Below are 20652 nucleotides of genomic sequence, written 5' to 3' on the forward strand. Positions count from 1 at the left end.
CCTAACGTCCACAAAAGGCCCCCAACTCAGGAGGTGATTCAAATGATTAAATAGCAATAATGAGTTGCACTCAAAACATGAACAAAATTTTTTGGACAACAAACTCACCAAGGGAGGGCGTCGCAACTTGGAACAATCTGTTACCTTTTGAACAATCACCGATAGATGTTAGGGACATATTCCATCAGAACGCTGGAGGAAGAACTACCAGCCGCAGAGTTTTGAGGCACTCTTTTGCCCTTTCAGTGGGGATTCCTACTATGAATCCCATTGTGATAACTTTTGTACTAATAATGATTGTAGTGTCTCTCCATAAATTAGTAGTAGCAGCATAGCACCCATTCCCACTAGAAATAATATAAATAGAGGCATGGAAAGCGCTAAGAAGCATGCAACTCTATTCGTAATTTAAGTTAGATGGTTCTTGTTACGACCAAAAGAAAAAAAAGGGCAGACAGACAATAGTCTATTGTACTGCCTTACACTAAATTTTTGCAAGAGACTGTTAGATTAGGTCAAGTTGGATAAGTTAGACTATGACCCATTATTTTATACATGTTGAGCCTGTCCAGTTCAACCCAAGTAAACTTGAACAAGAATGAGCAATTGTAACAAATTTTAACCCGCCCAAACTCGGTTCTTCATTTGCTCCCCCCTTAAGTCAAGACACAATGAGGACTCCACATGAGGTAAAATCGACTTTTGAGATAGCTCTCAGTTACTGCCAAGAAGTCTCAGAGGCTACATGTTACTGAAGCTAGAGATGGAGACTAAGCAATTATCTAATTCTCTAAGAAGATTTACTAGTATTGCCACAAGTAAGTTCCTATTAATAAGGAGTATCAGACTCAAATCACTACCTACGAATCTTTCTTTTAAGTGTGCAAAGCTCAAAACTCGCACTCCCACGAATTAATTGCATGACTGTAAACAGAAAAAAGCCACAATGGAACACAAATGTCTCCATGTACAGAACAACGAAATGAACTCTCTAAAATGGTCAGAAGAAGCTTTACTGCTGACTTCACTTTCTACCACTAGTTCCAATTCGTGGCTTGCCTTTAACCTCAGACTCCTGAATGAAAAATACTATACATAAGTTGTTATAGCTGTAAGCACTAATATACTTCTTTTTCTTCCGTTTAGGAATTGATGAGTATATATGGTTCAAAGATTAAGAAACGAATACCTGTGGGAAGTGCAAGTAAATGTACGTTTTTGCAGTTGGATTATGATTTTCTGCACCCTTGCTCCAATCATAACAAACCTATACCCAAAAAGGGATAAACAAATTGAGAACTGAAAGTAAACTTCATGCAAAGACTAAGAGAAAATCAGAAGACTAAGAGAAAATCAGAAAATTTAGCGACAATAAAACATAAGCAGATTAAAGATTTCGGGGGAAAAAGAGAAACAAAAAGGGGCATTCCGCATTCATGATGGCAACGAAAAGGCTATAGTGGAACTGGTGTAAGTATCCTAGTAATGGTTTTCTTAGTGGCACAGACAACGCTCCCTCATGAGCTAAGTTGTTCTAACTCTCCAAAAATGTTGTCACACCCGTGCCGAACCCTTCAAAAGTACACTATTTTTGGAAGATCCAACACGCACCCATCGACATTTTTGAAGAGTCCGAGCAAACATAGCTCGCGAGAGGGTGAGCATGCACTATGAAAGATATTCATAGTAAAGATTCCAAAAGTAACCAAAAACACACTGCATATGCATAGATTGAGCCATCATTGTTGAACGCGCTGCAAGGTATGGGCTGGCTGCATCTTGACATTGCCTAGAGAAAACACACACATAAAAATCATAATGGAAGATGCCAAAAGTTGAAGCAGCTACAAATGTTAAATATAAAATATTCTTGTGCTCTTTCCCTATTAAAGAATTACAACATGCTATGAAGAATGACCAGTGTCAAAACATGCTAGCGTTATTGAAAGGCATGCCAGCATTCCATTTGATATCACTATCTGATTGACACAGATTTAAGTTGTCAAACCTAATAATGACATGTATAGTAATGATTAAAAAGCTGTTTGATAGAGAAAATATTCATCCAAGGTTAAAAATTAGAGTAATTTATCGAACACCGACATTTAGGATGTCCTAGAATAAAGTGTGTCGTCCAAAGTGAGGATAAAACTGTAAAAGGAAAAATGACCAAGTATTGGAATGATATGGATTAAGAGGAGCAGAATGGATATTGAGAATTCATAGAGCTGACACAACTAGTTTGAACTGAGGCATCGTTGATACTTGTTACTGTAGTACAGAGAATCAACCATAAAACTCATATCAGCAAAAAGGGGAAAATACTAACTAGAATTCAAAAAATGACAGTCGATTTAACTCTGGAAAATAAAGCGAAGAAAGAAGAAGATGAAATTAGAGAGTCCGCCAACACAAGAAAATTTGATAATCACATGCAAATTGGTGGAGCGATACCTGCGACTGGTGTGATTTCAAATCTGAAGGATTCGAACTCAGACATTGAACTGATTGACATAGGGAGCGAAAGGGAAGGAGGAGAAGTTTCGCAAGTTCAATCGATCCCACTTGAACCCACACCAATACAATATGATTCCATTGGGTGTACTAAAGAAGTGGAGGCTGGTGCTACAACCTGGATACAGGAAAACAATATCTTTTTTTTCTATAATTGTAGTGTCCGGGCCAGCTTGCGCGCACCCCGACTAATTCCATGGGATATCTGCCACCTCTCACCAGCAGCAGGTACCAGGTAACTCCGTCCACCAAGGCTAGAACAGATGGGAAGAAATCACTTCGTATTTGTCTATGTCGGGAATTGAACCTGAGACCTCATGGTGCTCAACCCAACTTTATTGAACCATTAGCCACACCCTTGGGTGCGATACAAGAAAACATTATAAAATTGAGAAAGCAGTTTGGTGCTCTATTTTATGGTCTTGAAAAGGATACAGAGGTATTAATCGAAAAGGTTGATCAAAGGAGGGGGGCTACCAATGGTATGCAGTAACAATAACCAACTGGTCCCAAAAGAGGTTAGAGACCTAACCTCCGACGTGAAATACATACAAGGAAGGAGAACCAAGAAGTGAATTGGAGATCAATGAGGACCAAAATCATCTCACGAATTAAATGGAGGTTGGTGAATCAGTTTGTTCACCCGTGGGGAAAAAATATTTATGTTCTTATAGAAACTAAGAAGGAGATGTTAAAAATCTATTAAGGGAGTTATGGGCTAATAGGTGGGTGGGGGAAGAACATTTGGAGACTAGGGGTAGCAGCGAAGGGATTCTGATTATGTGGGATAAAAGGGAATGGGAGGGGGAGCTGGTCACTTTTGCAACAAGACAGTTTCTATTTTGTCATAAAACCAAATGAATGAATAAACAACAAACAACAAGAGATATTTAGCTTTTAATGTCCAGAAACTAGGCTATGCTAAACAAAGAAAGATACTTCATCAATTTCATGCGTCTAAATGTATGATCCATTCATAAGGAATAAATGCTAGAAATCATAAAGAAATAAAGAAAATGACTGAACTTCATAGAAAATGGCACTTAAAAAGGGATCAAGGATACCTTAAGCCTCTGTTTGCTATCTTTGTCCCAAAAGTTGAATGAACCATCAGATCCCGCAGTGGCAAATGTTCCATGAGTCTAAGTGAAGCAGATGTAACACATGACAAATGAGTTGAAGTAGAAATATAAGTAGTATCAAGCAATTATATAAAGTCTATTTGACAATGAAAAATTCCCTGAGACCAACTTTAGAAGCTAGTTCAGCGTTGTGTTTATCAACTTTATGTTCAGTTTGCATATCAACGCAACCTTGCTATATACTTTAAGGTCTCTTGCACCTACACATAGCAGTTCACCCTACTCCACCCTAAACTAAGAATACCAGTCTAAAGGTAAGGACAACTGAAGGTAAGGAAAACTGAAGTGGCACAATCATAAAGCTTCTAGATTTTAGTTACCCAGGACCAAAAATGTACATGCGCCATATATAGGTTCTTCTAACAATAACTTGCTATAAAATTGTCCACACAACACTTGACTGGCAATTTTTCTTCGTCAACACTCTATCCACAAGACATTAAATTTAAATTTTTTAAAAAAAAGATATGACAGCCACACATCGTCTACCTTCCAAAAGATGCAATTGGAAGATGGAGCAAAATTTATAAAGAATGAGGTTGGCGGACTGCAACGAATAAGAATATATAAAGAAAGAAAAAGATCTTACAGGATGGAAGTTCAGAGAGTTGACTGCGTAAATTTCGTTGCCCTCCCTGTGGCATTTGAATGTGAAGTTTTTACTTAGTTGGGAATCATCAAGATGATGCACACCAACCCGTCCTTCAATTGAGCCAACCTAAATATAAAATGTACAATATTATAATGATACGTGTCTCAATGAATGTAGAACATAGATGAATCTGATATAATGTATTCACAGAATTAGAAATTATTTACAGACCATGAGTAAGAATGGAAATGTAACACCCCAAAAATCCAAGCTAAAACTAGAACCATGCTTTCAACTACATGTAAAATCAAACATCATGTTTTTGTGGTACGAGAAGTGATTTAAACATGTATTAAGGCTACAAGTAACTCCTAGCTCATGGTCAAGTCAAAACTTTCCTACCGATTGATTTCTTGAGAAGAATCTTGCCATAGTCAACTTCAAACGAGCACAACTCCTAGATTCTGAGGTATTTTTGAGCTCAATTCCCATCAAATGAAAGGTATTTGAGTCCTCTTTCCAACGAATTCAGTTTCGCCTTAATCCGATATTGAAGTAAAAAGTTATGGCCATTTTAGTAGATCAATGTCCAGGAGTGAGAACCTACAAGCGTGGGTACGATCTTGGTGAAATTGTACGCTCGTACAATGCTATCGTCTAATTGAAACAGTCCCAAACATCTGAAAGTTGACAAGTATGCCTTCCAACCACGAGAGAGAACCATGATCTTGGTTTGAAACCACAATCTTAGGTACGATCGTGACTCCTAAAATTGATCCGGCTTAGACTTCCAACCTACGAACCAAGGTACGATCATAGGTGGGTCCCACGATCATACAAAGGCTCATCTAGTGGGGTTCTGATAAGACTGCTGCTTTAGCATGTGAAGATAATGTAACTTAGTTTCTTAGTTTCAGATAGGATAGAAGCAGTTATCTATTAGTAGTTGTCAGTAGTTATCTATTAGTAGTTGTCAGTAGTTATCTATAGTAGTTATCTACAGCAGTAACTGCTTATTCTTAGTTTAAATAGGAGAATCTGATAGAGTTCTGAGGATAGAAGAAACACATTATCATCGTCTTTATATTTGGAGATTTGTCTACTCCATACGGACTTAGTTATTGATTAATATAGTGGTTAAGATCTTTGCACTTTCTTTAACCAGTAATATTTCCTTCTCTATCTCTTCAGCATCCTAGTTTCTATCTAGTTCACAAAGCCCAAATTCAGCCTCCGAACCACGGGCACCACCCACGATCGTGGGATGGCCCGTACGAATCAATCTGCAAATTTCCAGTCACGTTTTATGAGGGGCGTTGCAGTCTTTTCCCACTCTTTTAACATCAAAACTACGTCGTTTAAGCCACCCCAAAGCTGAGTATTAAGATCAATAATACCTAAGCCTTCATTACTTAGAAAACACTCAACACTTCGCATCTTAGAGAAAGAAAAGGTGATTTCCTCCTACCAAGGAAAACTAGGGTTCTCCAATCTCAGGATCCTATTTCAAAGATTTCTTCAGGATTTTCATCCCCATGTATGTAGGATTTCATCAATGGATCTCCTTTCACCCATTGGGTCTCAAAGTTAACTCAATTTTTCAGTTCAGTTCCTTCCTTAGAGCTTAGGATTCATGAATATTGTGATTTCCTTGATATTTCAGTTCCTTGATCTCTTGGAGTTATAAACTCATGTTTTGACATGAATTTCAGTACCATTATACATGTTCAAAATTATATCCTAATTATATTGTGAAATCCATGATTGTTGGACCTGAGTTATTAAATTTCTTAATTCACTCAGTTTATGGAATTTTCATAATAGTTGCATTCTTCGGAGATGGTGAGTTATGAACACCCAATGACCTAGGATTTCATGCATATATTTATGAGTATTATAATCCTCCAGTTTACATGTTTTGAATTCTCACAAATAATGCATTTATTTTCAGTTTTCAGAATATTACGATTATTGAGCATTTCAGTTATCAGTGACATTCAGTTGGGAGTAGTACTTAGCACCGAGCAGACGCAGGGATGAAGGGTCACCCATCAGTTATGTTAGAGTTGTGACCCGAATTTTGTTGATCCGGCCCTAAAAGTTTCGCGGTGCGACCCATGTTTGTGATTTTCAATAGGGTCCGTGGAAAGGTCCGTGGTAGTAGCGTAGGGATCGGGCCGATAGACCCGATCCCAGAGCCCACCACTAATCCCGATGGGGTGCGGGGGTGACCTTTATGTTTTGGGGCCTAGGACCTATTTGTACGCACGCATTATATAATTGCGATTTAGTGGGTTGTTTCGGGTTATTCTCACATACATGAAATTGAGACTATTGTCTCCAACATTGTACTCTCTCCATTATAGTGAAACCTCCTCTGCCTCTGCCCGTGGTTTTTCCCGCAAGGGTTTTCATGTAAATTTGTGTGTTCTTATTTTTCTTTTGCTTGTGGTTTGCTTATTTTCTGTTCGATCATAACAAGTTAGGTTGAGACCTTTAGTAGAAGTCCTTAAGTCCCAAAACTACAGCGCTACCGTAGGTTCAAAAGGGTCACCTGACAGATCAGGCTTGACACTTTATCCTTTTGGACATCAGTTTAGTAGATCCACGCCATTCAGTGTTTGTACCCTTGACAAAGTAAAGAACACCTTTCCAGCTGGGTTAACAGGTTGGACCCCCGCTAGCTCAGATTAGGGTATGTCGGTTATTAGTAGCTCACACAGTCCATAGCCCATAGTTCATAGTTCATAGTTCAGCTTCAACAGACTTTGTATTCAATTTTTCAGTTTATCATACAGTACATATTTATTTCTTAATCTTGCATCAGTTTACCATGTCATATGCAACATGGTCAACTTAAATAAGTTATTTCCAATCTCGCATACTTACTGATCGGATATTGTAATACCTCAGGTTTTGAACTCTAAAATTTCTGGAGTGTTGACAACATTGTCGTGACTACGACTCAGGTGATGAGTCATTATCACTCGTCACAAGTCGTAGGGTGGGACTCATGGTCTTACCAGTAAGTGGCTCGGGTTGTGGTCCCTCGATAAGGAGTCCATGGTACGAGTCGTGATGTCACGTAACCAGTCGTTCGGCGTCACTTGTCTCAACAGTAAGATTCACCCAAGAGTCTGCTTTGGTCACGACTCCTCATCACGAGTAGTTAGGTCAGGTTACGAGTCGTGATGAGTGAGCCGTGGTCATAACAATATGGAACCAGGTTTTTGACCCTCAGGTCACGAGTTCGGGTAACGACTCGTGGTCAGACCTCACGAGTATAACGGCTGGGATCGGCTTTTCTTGCACGTTATGATTGAGGGCTTTTTAGTCTTTTCCTTCCTTTACACATCCTCCCACGACTTAAAACACTAAGGGACCCCTATTATCTTTAATTGCTCAAATCAATCACTACTCTCATCATCTTAAACTTCCAAAGCAAGAGAAAATTAGGGTTTCATAAGGAGTTCATTCCCCAAGCTTCCAACTTCGGATTTCTTCCCATTGCTTCTCAGATATGTTTCTCATCCCTAACTTGAATTTTATATTATGGCATATATTTAATCATTGCTCATGTTATTTCAATTGTTGGATTTGAAATTAAGTTGAGGGATTTTGATGGTAATTACTTGAATTGCTTTCCCATGGTTTAAATACATTGTTCATGCTTTAATCACTGAATTTTTGGGGGATGAATTGGGAAATTTTGGTATGGTTTGGGAAGGGGGACATGGGCTCTCCCACATTGATGGAATTTTAGCTTGGTAATTCATTAACCTCAACTCACTTGCATAATTGATTTTGAACATGGATGATTGCATGATTTTACATGCCCTTTTAAACTATTGCATTGCATTAAAGGCTAAACGGATAAAAATGATTTTGAAAGGCCTTGGTGGCCATGGTTTTGGATTAAAATGGAACGTGAGAGTCTAATGGTTAAACGAATTGGTTATGGCATAATGAAATTAGCTTGCAAGCATAATTGGTATGACGATACCAAAATGGTAAATGCCTTAATAAATGACTCTTAGGTTAATGGTTGGGATTATGTGCAGATGTTTTAATGTGGGCTTTAAGGGGGTTGTGTAGCTCGTCGTGAAGGTGGAGGTCCCTGGAAGACCAATACTGGAAATCACGTTTGCCGGCGTGGGGTCTATATGATAGTGTGCTTGGTTCACACATTTTATTTTTGGATGGCTAGAGCCTTGGTGTCTCTGGCCTCCTTCGAATTTCCTCAGTTCGTGCAGCTAACATGCGCTAGGGTCCTTTCAGCAAGGGGAGCTGAACCTATATAGTCCATAGGTGCTCTTAGGACGGATAGAGCTACACAGTCCAGGCTAATGGTTTTAAACTCTTATGATTATGGCCCTTGTCCCTATCTCATAATTATGGCCCGTGGGTGCTTATTCCACTGACCATCCCCGAACGCTATATTGTTTCATGATGCAGGGTCCGAAGGGTTTTCTTTTGCTCCTGAGCAGCGTTCGGTGGATTGGTTCGTTCGTTAATCAGCTTTGAGGTGGTGAGCCTTCATCTTCCGGAAGGCCGGTCATTTTATTGTTTTGCTTTCATTTATGACTAAGTGTCTCATTTTGGATTTCTTAGGCTATAGTCGGGGGCATGTCCCGACTTTATTTGGTATTCTGGTTTTAGAGGCTTTGTGGACAAGTGTGGGTTGGTTGGCTGTTTTTGGATTCTTAGAACTTACATTTGGTTTATCTATTATTCCTATCATTATGTTTGGTTAGCTTCCGTTGTATTCTTTTATTGTGTTTTGGAGGGGGTGGTCTTCGACTCACGGTGGGCTTGAGATATCCATCACGACTAGGTCCTGGTTCGGGTCGTGACAGATGCTTTCTTTTGCGCTATATTTTCTCATAATATAGGTTCTAATGTTCAGCATCTGGGTTGTGCATAGTATGATCTCCTACTACCTCAGCAGTACTTTGGTGAGTCCTCATCATTCGAGGACTAGCATCAATATTTTATTTCATTTCATTTCAGTTGCAGACAGTTCTTGTCCCAGCGACTCGTCTTATTAGAGGCTTTCAGACATACAGTTAGATGTTCAGCTTTTGTGTTTCTAAACTCTAAATATTATTATTGGTTGATTTATTATTTCATCATTCAATTTAGCTTCCGCACAATGCTTTTACATCAGTTATTTCAGTATTCATAGAGTTATGCCAGCCACGGATTAGCTTGGGTCAGTTGTGACTCAAAGCGCTGTGTTACGACTTGGGGCAATCTCGGATCGTGACAGGAAATAAGCTACAACCACAGGGAAACCATTCAAGAATGCCTGGGACAGTAAAACCCAAACGCACCATACAATCTTTTTTCAGAAAATAACTAAAGTATATTCAGTAGAAGTGTCTTTTCTTAAGGAGGAAGATTCAATAGAAGTGTCTTTTAATATCACAACGTACAAGTGAAGGGAATTTGTCCTCTTTCCATTCTCTTGATAACAACCTTGGAGCATCCTGTAACATTTACTACTTTCTCCTTTCTTGGCTTTGTTATATAAGATCCAAAATGCTTTACAAACAAAACATCTACCAGCGTTCATTTACTGTTGATAGAAAGCTTCCTTGGTTCCTTCCCTCAAGACTGCTGAATATTCAAGAAAGTTCAATTGTTTGCTCCGTCACCCCCTTCACCAAAACAAACTATCCACGGGAGACGACAAAAGCTAAAAACGGAAAAAGAAAGTTTATTAGAGAGAGGTCAGAGGAGTTTTTGAAGGACTATCTCATACGATAGCTAACTATTAAAAAAAGAAGACCCGTGTATGGATAAAGTGCAAGGGTAGAAAAAAAAGATATTGCGAGCATCAGATATTGTGAGCATCGCAAAGAGAGAGACTTTGCAAAGCAGCTTGCCTCTCCCAATTTAGGAGAGAACCCAACTAAGTGACTTACCTCCTCCTTGAGGCATCCCAAGTGGCACAAAACTTTGAGGAACAGTCTGATTTCGTTGATTTATGTTACCGATTCTTCAAATACCACGTAATTCTCGTGTAACAGGTGTCTTATACAAATCAATTTCAGTCTCCAGTGAAAGAAATTAAGTAATACCATTGTCATCATAAGGGAAGGACTTTGAATCTCTGATTCAAAGTCTTGTAAGATTTTGCCAAAACAAAAGTAACAACACTCATTTCGGTTGTCTCTTTATTTGTTCATCTTTAGTTTGAAATATGAAGGAATTTGTATCCGCTCAAAATATTAAAGCTCTGAAATCAATCTACTAATCCTCCACATATGGGACTCTAGCATTTGTATAAAGTGGCCAACAAATAAGAGACTGGGAAATTTAACATAGCATCACAAGAAGGTATTAGATCATGGAGCAATAGAACTACACTATAAGTAACTACTCACCAAGAAACCTTGTTGATCGGGGAAGGCCGCTAAACACCGAGTTTGATACTTTAAGGGTGAGATTATTCTCTTGAACTCAGTCTGTAACAATTTTAAGGAAATAAAACTTTTAGCAATTAGAAGGAAATGCTAATAATATGATTGATTATCCAACAACAAAAAAATTGTAAATACAAACTTGGCTTTACTAAGGGTGTGTTTGGTAGGAAAAAAATGTTTCCCTAGAATTTTTTAATTTTTTTGATAACAGTGGTGTCTGGACCAGCTTACGCGCACCTCGACTAATTCCACAGGATACCTAGACTAAAAATGTTTCCTTAGAAAATATTTTCTCGGAAAATAAGTGAATTTTTTACTTATTTTCTTGTTTGGCAAGTAAGAAAAAAAAACATTATCCCAAGAGCATTTATATGTAATCTAGCAAAACAATATTGTGGTGGGGGGTTTGGGGGGTTGTAAAGAGGAGACAATGAAATTGTAATGTCACTTATGGAACTTATTTTTCCTACTTTCGTTGGGGAAGTGATTTTCCTTCTATTTAATAAGCTTGTTTTCCTAGAGAAAATGTTTTCCAATTTGACCAACCAAACATGAGAAAACTCCTCCATACCAAACACAACCTAACTTATTTCTGAAATCTAATAAGAAAAGTATGTAGTATACTTAGCGATTTCAAAAAAACTAGATATTGACAGCTCGTGTTAGCACGGGCCCAATATATGTTATTTTTTAATCTCAATTTATGTAACACAAATAGAATTTAGGTAATCAATTATTAAAATAATTTAAGTTTTTAATTATTGTGATTTATAATATTTTTTTCTATTCCAATTTAAGTGACACCGATATAATTTTGAGATTCAACCAAATATTTTATATTTTCTAAATTTTTTAAGTTGTTAATTATGTGATTTATATTTTTTTTACATAATTTTTCAATAAGATATGAATACTCTCTCCATCCCAATTTATGTGGCACAGATAAAATTTCGACAATCAATCAACCTTTTTTTATATTTTTTTTTATATTTTTATTAAGCTCTTAATTATTGTGATTTGCAATAATTTTTATCTCATTTTTAAATAATATATGTTACTTTACAGCTGTCCCTTCATAATTTATGTGCATTACTATAATTTCGATAGTCAATCAAATTTTTTATGTTCACATATCATTTTTGTATCTATTTTATCATTTTTATGAAATATTATTAATTTTTTAATACTTACCATTATAATTAATTAGGAGTGATCTAGTAAAATTACGATTGAAGTAGCTGAAACAGACATGTCATAAATGTCTATTTTACTTTTTTTATTAAATGTTACTCCCTCCATTTCAAAAAGAATTGACCTACTTCTTTTTTAGTTTGTTTAAAAAAGAATGACCCTTTTCCTTTTTTGACAATATTTTAATTTCAACTTTCCACATGACATGTTTAGGACCACAAAATTTAAGGGTATTTTGGTACATTTGACACAACTTTAATTTAAGGCCACAAAATTCAAAAGTTTTTTTTATTTTCTTAAACTTTGTGCCAAGTTAAAGTAGGTCATTCTTTTTTAAACGGAGGGAGTATTAATTTTCTAATGTGTAAATAACTTATAATAATTAATTAGGAGCGATACAGTAAAATTACGGATGAAGCAGCTTAAGCAGGCAGCACAAGCCTCATGCCTGCTTGAGCTGCTTAACTCCCTCTTATAAATAAGAGAAATTATGTAGTATCCTTGCATTTTCTTGATCTTTCCTTTTTAAAGAAAAAAATATTAGTTAGGAGAAACAGAAAATAGCTGGCTGCCAAAATTGTAGAAAGACCAAGAGTTGACAAACTAGTCTCTCTAGTACAATTATAACGAATAGATGGAATAACTGTAGAAATAATCAGCAAATGCTGGAAGGTACTTTTAGTGCAGTTAATAACCTTGGATATATATAGTGCAGACTCCACCAGAAAATGAATTCCCTAATCTTTTCCAGATTGTCTCTTGTCCTGTTGTACAATTTGCAGGTTGTAACAGTGGAAGCTGGAAGATATGTGTTGGAATTGCCAAGAGATTGGTGACTCCGTTCTGCTAAGCCAGCTAGAATGGAAAGATAGAAAGCTTGGAGAGCTAATGGGAAGAAATGTGTAAGGAATAACAGAAAGTGACACAGGATCTGCAATTACATTAAAGTCCCCCCTACTAGACACGGGATGTTAATGCAAGTCATTGGACTTAAACTAACTGATGTCCACACTAAAAGGAGCAAGGGGAAGAATCGACGAGGTGAGCGTTCTCGAAGAGAAAATCATGGACCAATCACTAATATAGATCTCTCAACAGGAGCCACATTCTGACTAGAGGAAATAGCTTTGGTGGATCCGATTGCGTTATGACAAAGAAATGATGCCCACCTTGACTCGAGACCAAGACACCTAGTCAGGATAGATTCCACTATCAATTAGTGTGTATCTTTTCTTTAAGCAAGAAAAACAATGAAAAGCCAGGGTAGAGCCCCCATGCTAATCCAAGCGAAGATCGTCACTTGAAGGCTTGAGGAGCAAGCCCGAAAAAGAGAAAGTCGTGGAGACGGCAAACTCGCCGGTCAGGCACAGCGTGAGGCAAACTACATACGACCGGGGGGTTATAATATCTGATTGGGAGGCGGAAAGATAAATAGCATTGTCAAGCAGTTTTCAAATAATAAAACAATGTGCACAGACAGTTTATAAAATGAGATGGATTGGTGAAAAAAAGAGATCTTTGCACTGCTCAGGCTTGCTGAAAATACTGTCTCCGGGAACTTAATTAAGAATTCATGAAAGGAACAAAACCCCTGACAAAGTAACTTGCTTCAGTTGGACAGCCTTGCCTGGAGCTTGCTTTATTCAAGGAGAATCTAAAAAGAAGAGAGGGTTTTCTGAAGAATAGGTGTTACACATGTATAGAGATGAGACTCCAATAATCTACTTGCACTGTGTCTTGTTGAAAGAATGTCTGGGATATCTTCTCGGGTTTCCATGCCTAGAGTGGATTATACCTTACACTCATAGAGATGCACGTAAGTTGGCGTGGTTGGAAGGTGAGAAAATCGATTAGAAGAATATGTGTCATACTATTCCAGGCAGCATTCTATGGACCTCCCTGAAGGACAATCAGAAATCTTATGATGGAGTAAATTATTGACCCCCACTCACTCTTTGAACACTAAATTTTTAATGAATGTATTTCTGGTGTAAATTCAACATATGTAAATGGTATAGATGATCTTTTGGATTTGATTAGCTCTTTAAGCTATGCATAGGGGCTTCAGTTTCTTCATAAAACTGTTGTATGTACAATAAATTGCTTATGGTAGAGTTGCGGACAAAAAATAAAAGGCAATACCATAAGAAAAATAACCACTAAACTACAAAATAGATTTACAATGACGACATCAGATAATGGTTCAGTATGTGTTAATAGTATGTATTTCCAGCCAACAATACTAACTAGCTAAGATAAAGATTAACCTAATTGCTAACAGGTATGAAATCTAGTTGCTAAAATCTGTCCAATGACTTGAATAATTACCATCAAAAATGCAGGGTAATACCTGAGGATTCTGCAAATTGAAAACTATAAGATTTCTATCAGCTGTGCCAGCAACCATCAAAGGATGTTTCACTGTAAGTGCATAGCAGCGCTCAGGAAGTTGTTGGATATGTGTTGGATTTTGCTGTCTCAAATCCCAGTACCTACAAGAAAAACGTTTCGAGGATTACAAGGCTAAATACAAAGTTTATTACAGAATCCTGGCAATGATCAACATATTCTTTTTTTTAAAAAAAAAAAAAAGAAAATATTAGCATGTTAACTCCAAAAAAGAACCTTAGAGAAAGCAGACACTTGATTGACTACCAGTGGTGGAGCCACGTGGAGGTGAGGGGGTTCCAAACCCCCTTAGCTGAAAAACTACACTACATATATAAGGTCAAATCAGATTTTTAGGAATATATCTCATACAATGAACCCCCTCAACACAGTCCCATGGCTCAGCTCGACGGTCAAGGGGGGTCAACAATGGCCTAAGGGGTTCTCATCAACGGTTTGAATCCTGCTCTCAGCATTTTTTTTCCCTTTTTTTTTTTTTTTATGTTTGTTCCTTATAGGCTATAGCTAAAAGTTCTTGTGATCCCACTACTTATTTTGTCTCCTTTGTTTTATGCTTCATTAGTTAGTATTAATAAGAGAATTTTTTTTTTATTTGAACATATCAAATATAACTGCCAAAATAATATCAACCTATAAATTTATGATTTACACAATATTACTCATAACAATGTTTATAAAATGAAGTTATTTATTGATATTATAAAAATATATCATATTTATAAGTTACATTATGATATTTAGTTTTACCTTCTTAAAAATTATTTTTCTTCAATTCAAACTAAAAAGAATTTTTTCAAATCAAATTCAAGTTCAAAATTTATCGTTATTATATATTCTAGTAATATTAATAGAGTAGGAGCCTTGGAGTAACGGGTAAAGTTGATGCCACATGACCAGGAGGTCAAGAATTCAAGCCTTGAAAACAGCCTCTGCCAGAAATGCAAGGTAAGGTTGCGTACAATACACCCTTGTTGGGCCATTCCCCAAATCTTGTACATAACGGAAGCTTTAGTACACCAGGCTGCCCTTTTTTATTATTCTAAAATAGTAACATGGTTTTTTATTATCTTCCTGCGAGTAAAATAACCAACGTTAAATGCACGGGTCTTTCTATTCAACAGAGTATTTGAACATCCAAAATATAAATATGCCTAACAAACCGGTAGACTTGAACCTCATTCCTACACGATCTGATCAATTCGAACGGGCACTCGCCATCTATTTTCATTGTTCAAATCTTTGACAACATGAAAAAAAACAAAAGTTCTGCCCTCCTTCTCTATCTATCCGAGGGATAGAAGGGTAGAGGCTTTTAGTGTCCCCACCAGTCAAGAATTGGAGCCTCACAATCACTAGCCAATATGTTTTTCTCTCATGCCTTTCTTCGTTCATGGTTCGATATTCTGGTGTTCTAGGCGTAGAGGAACCACATCAATCCATTCCGAACTCAGTGGTTAAACTCTACTGCAGTAACGATACTGTAGGGGAGGTCCTCGACGCCAGGATGATAAAAAGCTTAACACTTCTCATTCTTATTCAATATGAAAAAGAAAAAAAATGAAAAATCAAAAGGTCGTTTTATTCAAAAACCCAATAGTCACATCCCGTCTCTCCCACTTCATACCTCGAAACGCATCTTCTTAAAGAGATAAACGCGCTTTCACATCTTCATAACCCGAAATGGTTGGGAATTCCATTAATATTTAAAATATTTATATTCTTTAATTTTAGAAGTAGGTTTTGAAAGATGCGACAAATTTATATTTTTTAAGAAAATGAAAAATTCCTTTGCTTTGGGGGTCCCCACAAATTTAATGAATTTTTTGTGAAAGCTACAAATATTGCAAAAGATATTTTAGTGAAAGATTGAAGTTTTCAAGGAAAATTGTGTTTCATGCACAAGATTGAAATTATGAAAATTCCATAGAAGAAACAAAATTATGAAAATTCCATAGAAGAAACAATCTTATTCTCCATCCATTTTCTTAATGGATTTTTGGTCTTTTAAACGTGTTTCAAATTAATAATTTGTTAAAAAATTAAGAAGGAATTATTATTTATATGTATAATTTTTCCTTGGAAAATGCACAAAAATTTTTAAAAAAGACTCGATGGTGCAATGCAAAAGTAGGAAGACATTAAAAGATATATAACACGGTGAGCTAAAATTTAGGGGTTAACATTACTCCTCCCCTTGGCCGCTCCCACTCAGTTTATCATCCTACAGTCCTTTCGTATTTACTTTCTCACATTTTGAACCCCCTCAATATAAATCCTGCCTCTGCCACTGCCACTATTGACTACATATAGAGAGTAACGCCTTAAGTAGGCACGAAGTGAAATGCAACCCCCACCCCAGAAGGATGCACTATTTCGAGTAAATTAATGCCAATATGTTTACTACATGAATCATCTTTTTGACTAATAAAACGATGGTTTGAAACTTCAATTCTCCAGTCACCCACAAAAATAATGAAGTTGGTTGTACTAAGGTTTCATTTGTTTTCACTTGATAAGGATATGAATCTGAATTATCGAGGTCTCAAGCCATTAAAGTGCAATTGTTTTTTTATTTTTAGAACATCTAAATTGATCTGAATAAATCAGATATGAACCAAAGTTTAGACACCATTGTGACCCTTAAAATGCAATCCTTTTCTCTCTCAAAGTCATGCTCGTTTTTTTCTTTTCACAAAACTCACCCTTCGCCATCTCTCCGGGAGAGTGGTAAAAAAGTTTTCAAATGGGCTTCCCTCACTCGAGCGATTCCTCTGAATGGCAAGTATACTCTCTTCCAACAGTCAACCAGCCAACCCAATCTTTTCCTCTTAAACTGACAGGATATCAAATCCTGGCTGGGTATTCGGGATTATCCAGTTTTGATTCTGTATTTTAATGATAGTTGGTTAACAAAACCTCGCTTGAATATGAATTGAGAAGACCAGTGGCTAAAATAGAAGATGTCGGTAAAAATAGTGGGTTTGTTGGGGTGGGTCAATTTCAATACAAAGAAAAGAGTTACGGATAGTTTGACAAAAGTTTTGCTTTGAGTATTCTTTGAGATATTTCTTTGTTAGTGGCAGCAGCTAAGCAATTCTGCAATCTACTGTTGCAAAATTGTTTAACTTCACCTTATATCTTGCAAGCTTCGACTGTGTTAGCAATTGTAATGGTAAGTAATTCGGGTTTGTTGAGATAAATCTTATGTTTACTGGTGAGTAATGAGTGTCATATAACCAGGATAGTTGGTTTAGTTGCATAAGCTACCGTACTAAGTTCCCGTTAACAATGTAAGATGTGACTTTTGTTAATTGACAACCGACTGAGAAGCTTTGGTTGCCTAATTCATCTGTTCTTGATTATATATAGTTGATTTTTTTCAAACCAGATTTGGGTTACTGCATTTCTCAAGCAGTGAAATTCAAATGTTCTTGATTTATACAAAACAAATCAAATTTGGTATACGGCAGTTCTCAACCAGCGATGGTATTTCATTTATATCCTTAAATATTGCAATTTATCTCAAATGATAACTTATACCTTTTTAAGTTGAGATCTCCTTTGATATTTGTGTATATAATATTTAATTACTTTCTTATTGAATTGTATATTTAGTATGTTTAAACAGACATAAATTTGCACACATCCAGATAGTGAAAAAAACAAGCACTCTCAATCATTCCGCGTCCTACTCCTATCTAATGATAATTTCAGTGGTTTATTAAGATTCAGCCCTCTTAAACTTTACTAAAACAACCGCCCCTAAGATGGATATTTCTGAGAAATGCAATATCCAGAAAATTCAACTTCAAATTGCACTTACCTCAGAGTCTTATCCCAGCTTCCCGTTACCAAGAGATTCATCTCTGGGATCCAAGCCAATTCCTTGACAGGAGCATCATGCACGGCCACTGTTACAGGTTGACTACCAGATAGCTGCCACATTTTCACTTGCTTGTCGGAACCTCCAGAGAAGACAGTTGTCCCATCATCCTTCCAGGTTGAGCATAAAACCTGCCAGAAACAGATTGTACATAGCTAATACATCCAAGTCATATAGAAATAAGAGTAAAATTACCCGAAAAATGTCCATATATTACCGGCTGTTCATGTGATATAGAGGCCTTGGGAACAGTTCCAACGTTAGTGCCACTTCCCGTCACTTCCCAACATCGTACCTAGAAATGCTCACAGAATAAGATTGATTTCCAGTCCCACCTAACAAACAAAACCATCTAGAAATAGAAGAGAGGTGGTTGTGCCTTAATAATACCTCCCCCCCTCCCCCCTCCCCACACACTCTCTCTCAGTGTATTCCCACATAGTGTATTCCCACATAGTGAGGTCTGGGGAGGGTAAAATGTGCGGAGTCTATACCATTACCACTACCTCCGGAGAAGTAGAGAAGTAGAGAGGTTGTTTCCGATAGACCCCCGGCTCAAGATTTCTTTTTCAGCTTCTTCCCAGTCCTAAAATCTTTACTGACAAGTGTATTACTAGTCATCCCTCTATGTCTAGACCCATTCAACAGATAAAAGAAAACTTTTAAAAATAATCTTATAAACATCGCTCTATACTACACCCTAAACCTTTTAGCCCATTACATGATATTTTGATTGAAAAATTATTTAGAATATTATTACACTTGGAAGTATTAGCAATTACGCAAATGAGCAATTAGAATATTACTTAGAAAACGCTACATATTGAGTTTGCCATGATAATTCCCACCACCCTTAATTATCACAAACTCCTACATATTAAACCCACAAATAGATTTATCTACACAAGTATTAGATTTAAAAGATGTATTAATTTTTCTAATATTATGTAAACAACCTACTTGGACAGATTACAAAAGCCCTGGAAAGTTAATCAAACGTTTTTCATGCTCAAAAGAAATATCAATCAACTATGCCTCAATCCCAATTAGTGAATCATTTAAAATTTAATTTATATTTTATGGCAAATTAGAGTTAATCTAAAATACAGAGTTAACCCAACTCAACTCAAAAACTAAAAAGAGCCATATAGATTTTCTAATATCAAGACCAACCTGATTATCCCATGAAGTAGCAACTAGAAGATTAGCCTTGGGACTGAAGCAGAGGCTTGATACAGAATCAGCAGGAGGTTCTTTAACCTTACGAATACATTACCCAAAATGTTGTTATACAAATTCCATGCATAAGAACAACAACAAGTAGAATATATGTACATAGGCAACAAAAACAACAACAAACCCAGTGTATTCCCACATAGTGGGGTCTGGGGGTAAAATGTACAGTCCATACCACTACCTCCGGAGAAGTACATAGGCACAATACATAAACATGCTCTTTACCTTGGCCTCAGATCGACCTTCATCTTTGAGTGTGCACAAGTAGGCACTTTAACTTATACGAGTTGAACAACACATATGTCCTATGTGCCGACATAGCATACTATGCGTATTATGTCACACAGTGGCGGATCTAGAATTCTTCTTCAGGAGGTTCGAAATTCCATTGTAGCAGCAAAACAGTGAATTAATTAAAAAAATGATTGAACCCGTGACGTGGGCCTTCACTCAAGAAGTGCAGCCAATGCCACTAAGCTATCTAACATCCTTGTTTCAAGTGGTTAAAATTTAATACATGTACATAAATATAGATTTTCTACCATATATATACAAGTATTTTTTTGCTGAGGGATTCGGGTGAACCCCTGGCAACCACATGGGTCCGACCCTGATGCCACATATGACATGTGAGTTTACTTGTTCAACTTTATACAAGTTCTAACTGTCTTACTTGTGCATGCATACCTAAATTTGGAGGTCATACATGCGATTTGTGGTAGTTAAAAGCGCATGTTTATGTATTATGCCTCGTACATATCTAGAAACTTCAAAAAAAACGCACCTCTAAATAACAATTACAATATGAGATAAAATTGAGAAAAGAATACCTCGATAGACTTATTGGGATTTGTGTTCGCAGTGGCGCTGAATATAGACATTGAAGGTGTTTATGTTCAGTTACAATGGACAACAAAGCCTATATCATTCACTGGAATTAAGCTTATATTGAACAAAAATCAAGCGTATACTTTAAGCCAAGGTTGGACTCAGTGATGGCAATGGGACTGTGCGGGTGCGGGTGCGGGTGCTGATGCTGGTGCTGGTGCAGTGCGGGTTTAAGTAGGTGTGGTGAGGGCAGATTGAGATAAATGCGGGTGCGGTGCGGGTCAAAAGTAAAAATATTTTGTTTTAAGCGGTGTGGATCAGAGATTTAAAAATTGAAATTACGGAAACTCTTTTAAGTAGAAAGCTAAATTGCTCGAATTTTTTAAAAATGTGTTGTATGTTTTAAGAAAGATTTTTGAATCTTGTGAT

General features: G+C 36.9%; 1 protein-coding gene across 4 annotated transcripts; it reads right to left on the reverse strand.

The window, feature by feature from the left end:
* Nucleotides 1-778: 778 nt before the first annotated feature.
* On the reverse strand, nt 779-20537 carry LOC107845571 (protein RAE1). Of its 4 annotated transcripts, none has more exons than XM_016689983.2 (11): nt 20226-20537; nt 19333-19419; nt 18377-18454; nt 18100-18290; nt 14218-14359; nt 10638-10718; nt 4246-4374; nt 3579-3656; nt 1718-1789; nt 1190-1267; nt 779-1075 (listed from the first exon to the last, which is right to left on the reverse strand). In XM_016689983.2, the coding sequence occupies exons 1-11, from the start codon at nt 20274-20276 to the stop codon at nt 1025-1027; spliced, it is 1038 nt and encodes a 345-aa protein (XP_016545469.1). In that variant the 5' UTR covers nt 20277-20537; the 3' UTR covers nt 779-1024. The 4 variants fall into 4 exon arrangements, with proteins under 4 accessions (XP_016545469.1, XP_047254413.1, XP_047254414.1 ...); XM_047398457.1 differs by having other exon boundaries at nt 779-1089; nt 20226-20525; XM_047398458.1 differs by lacking the exon at nt 1718-1789 and having other exon boundaries at nt 779-1089; nt 20226-20526.
* Between the last annotated feature and the right edge of the window lie 115 nt (nt 20538-20652).

This window comes from Capsicum annuum, chromosome 10, assembly GCF_002878395.1.
Source record: "Capsicum annuum cultivar UCD-10X-F1 chromosome 10, UCD10Xv1.1, whole genome shotgun sequence".
Classification (NCBI taxonomy): Eukaryota; Viridiplantae; Streptophyta; class Magnoliopsida; order Solanales; family Solanaceae; genus Capsicum; species Capsicum annuum.

Coding starts and splice junctions, on each gene's coding strand:
- LOC107845571 (XM_047398457.1), bottom strand. CDS start 20,276: ATGTCTATATTCAGCGCCACTGCGAACACAAATCCCAATAAGTCTATC. Junction 14,360..18,099: donor AGCTGGGATAAGACTCTGAG/GTAAGTGCAATT, acceptor TTTTTCTTGTAG/GTACTGGGATTTGAGACAGC. Junction 3,657..4,245: donor ACTCTCTGAACTTCCATCCT/GTAAGATCTTTT, acceptor TGCTTCACTTAG/ACTCATGGAACATTTGCCAC.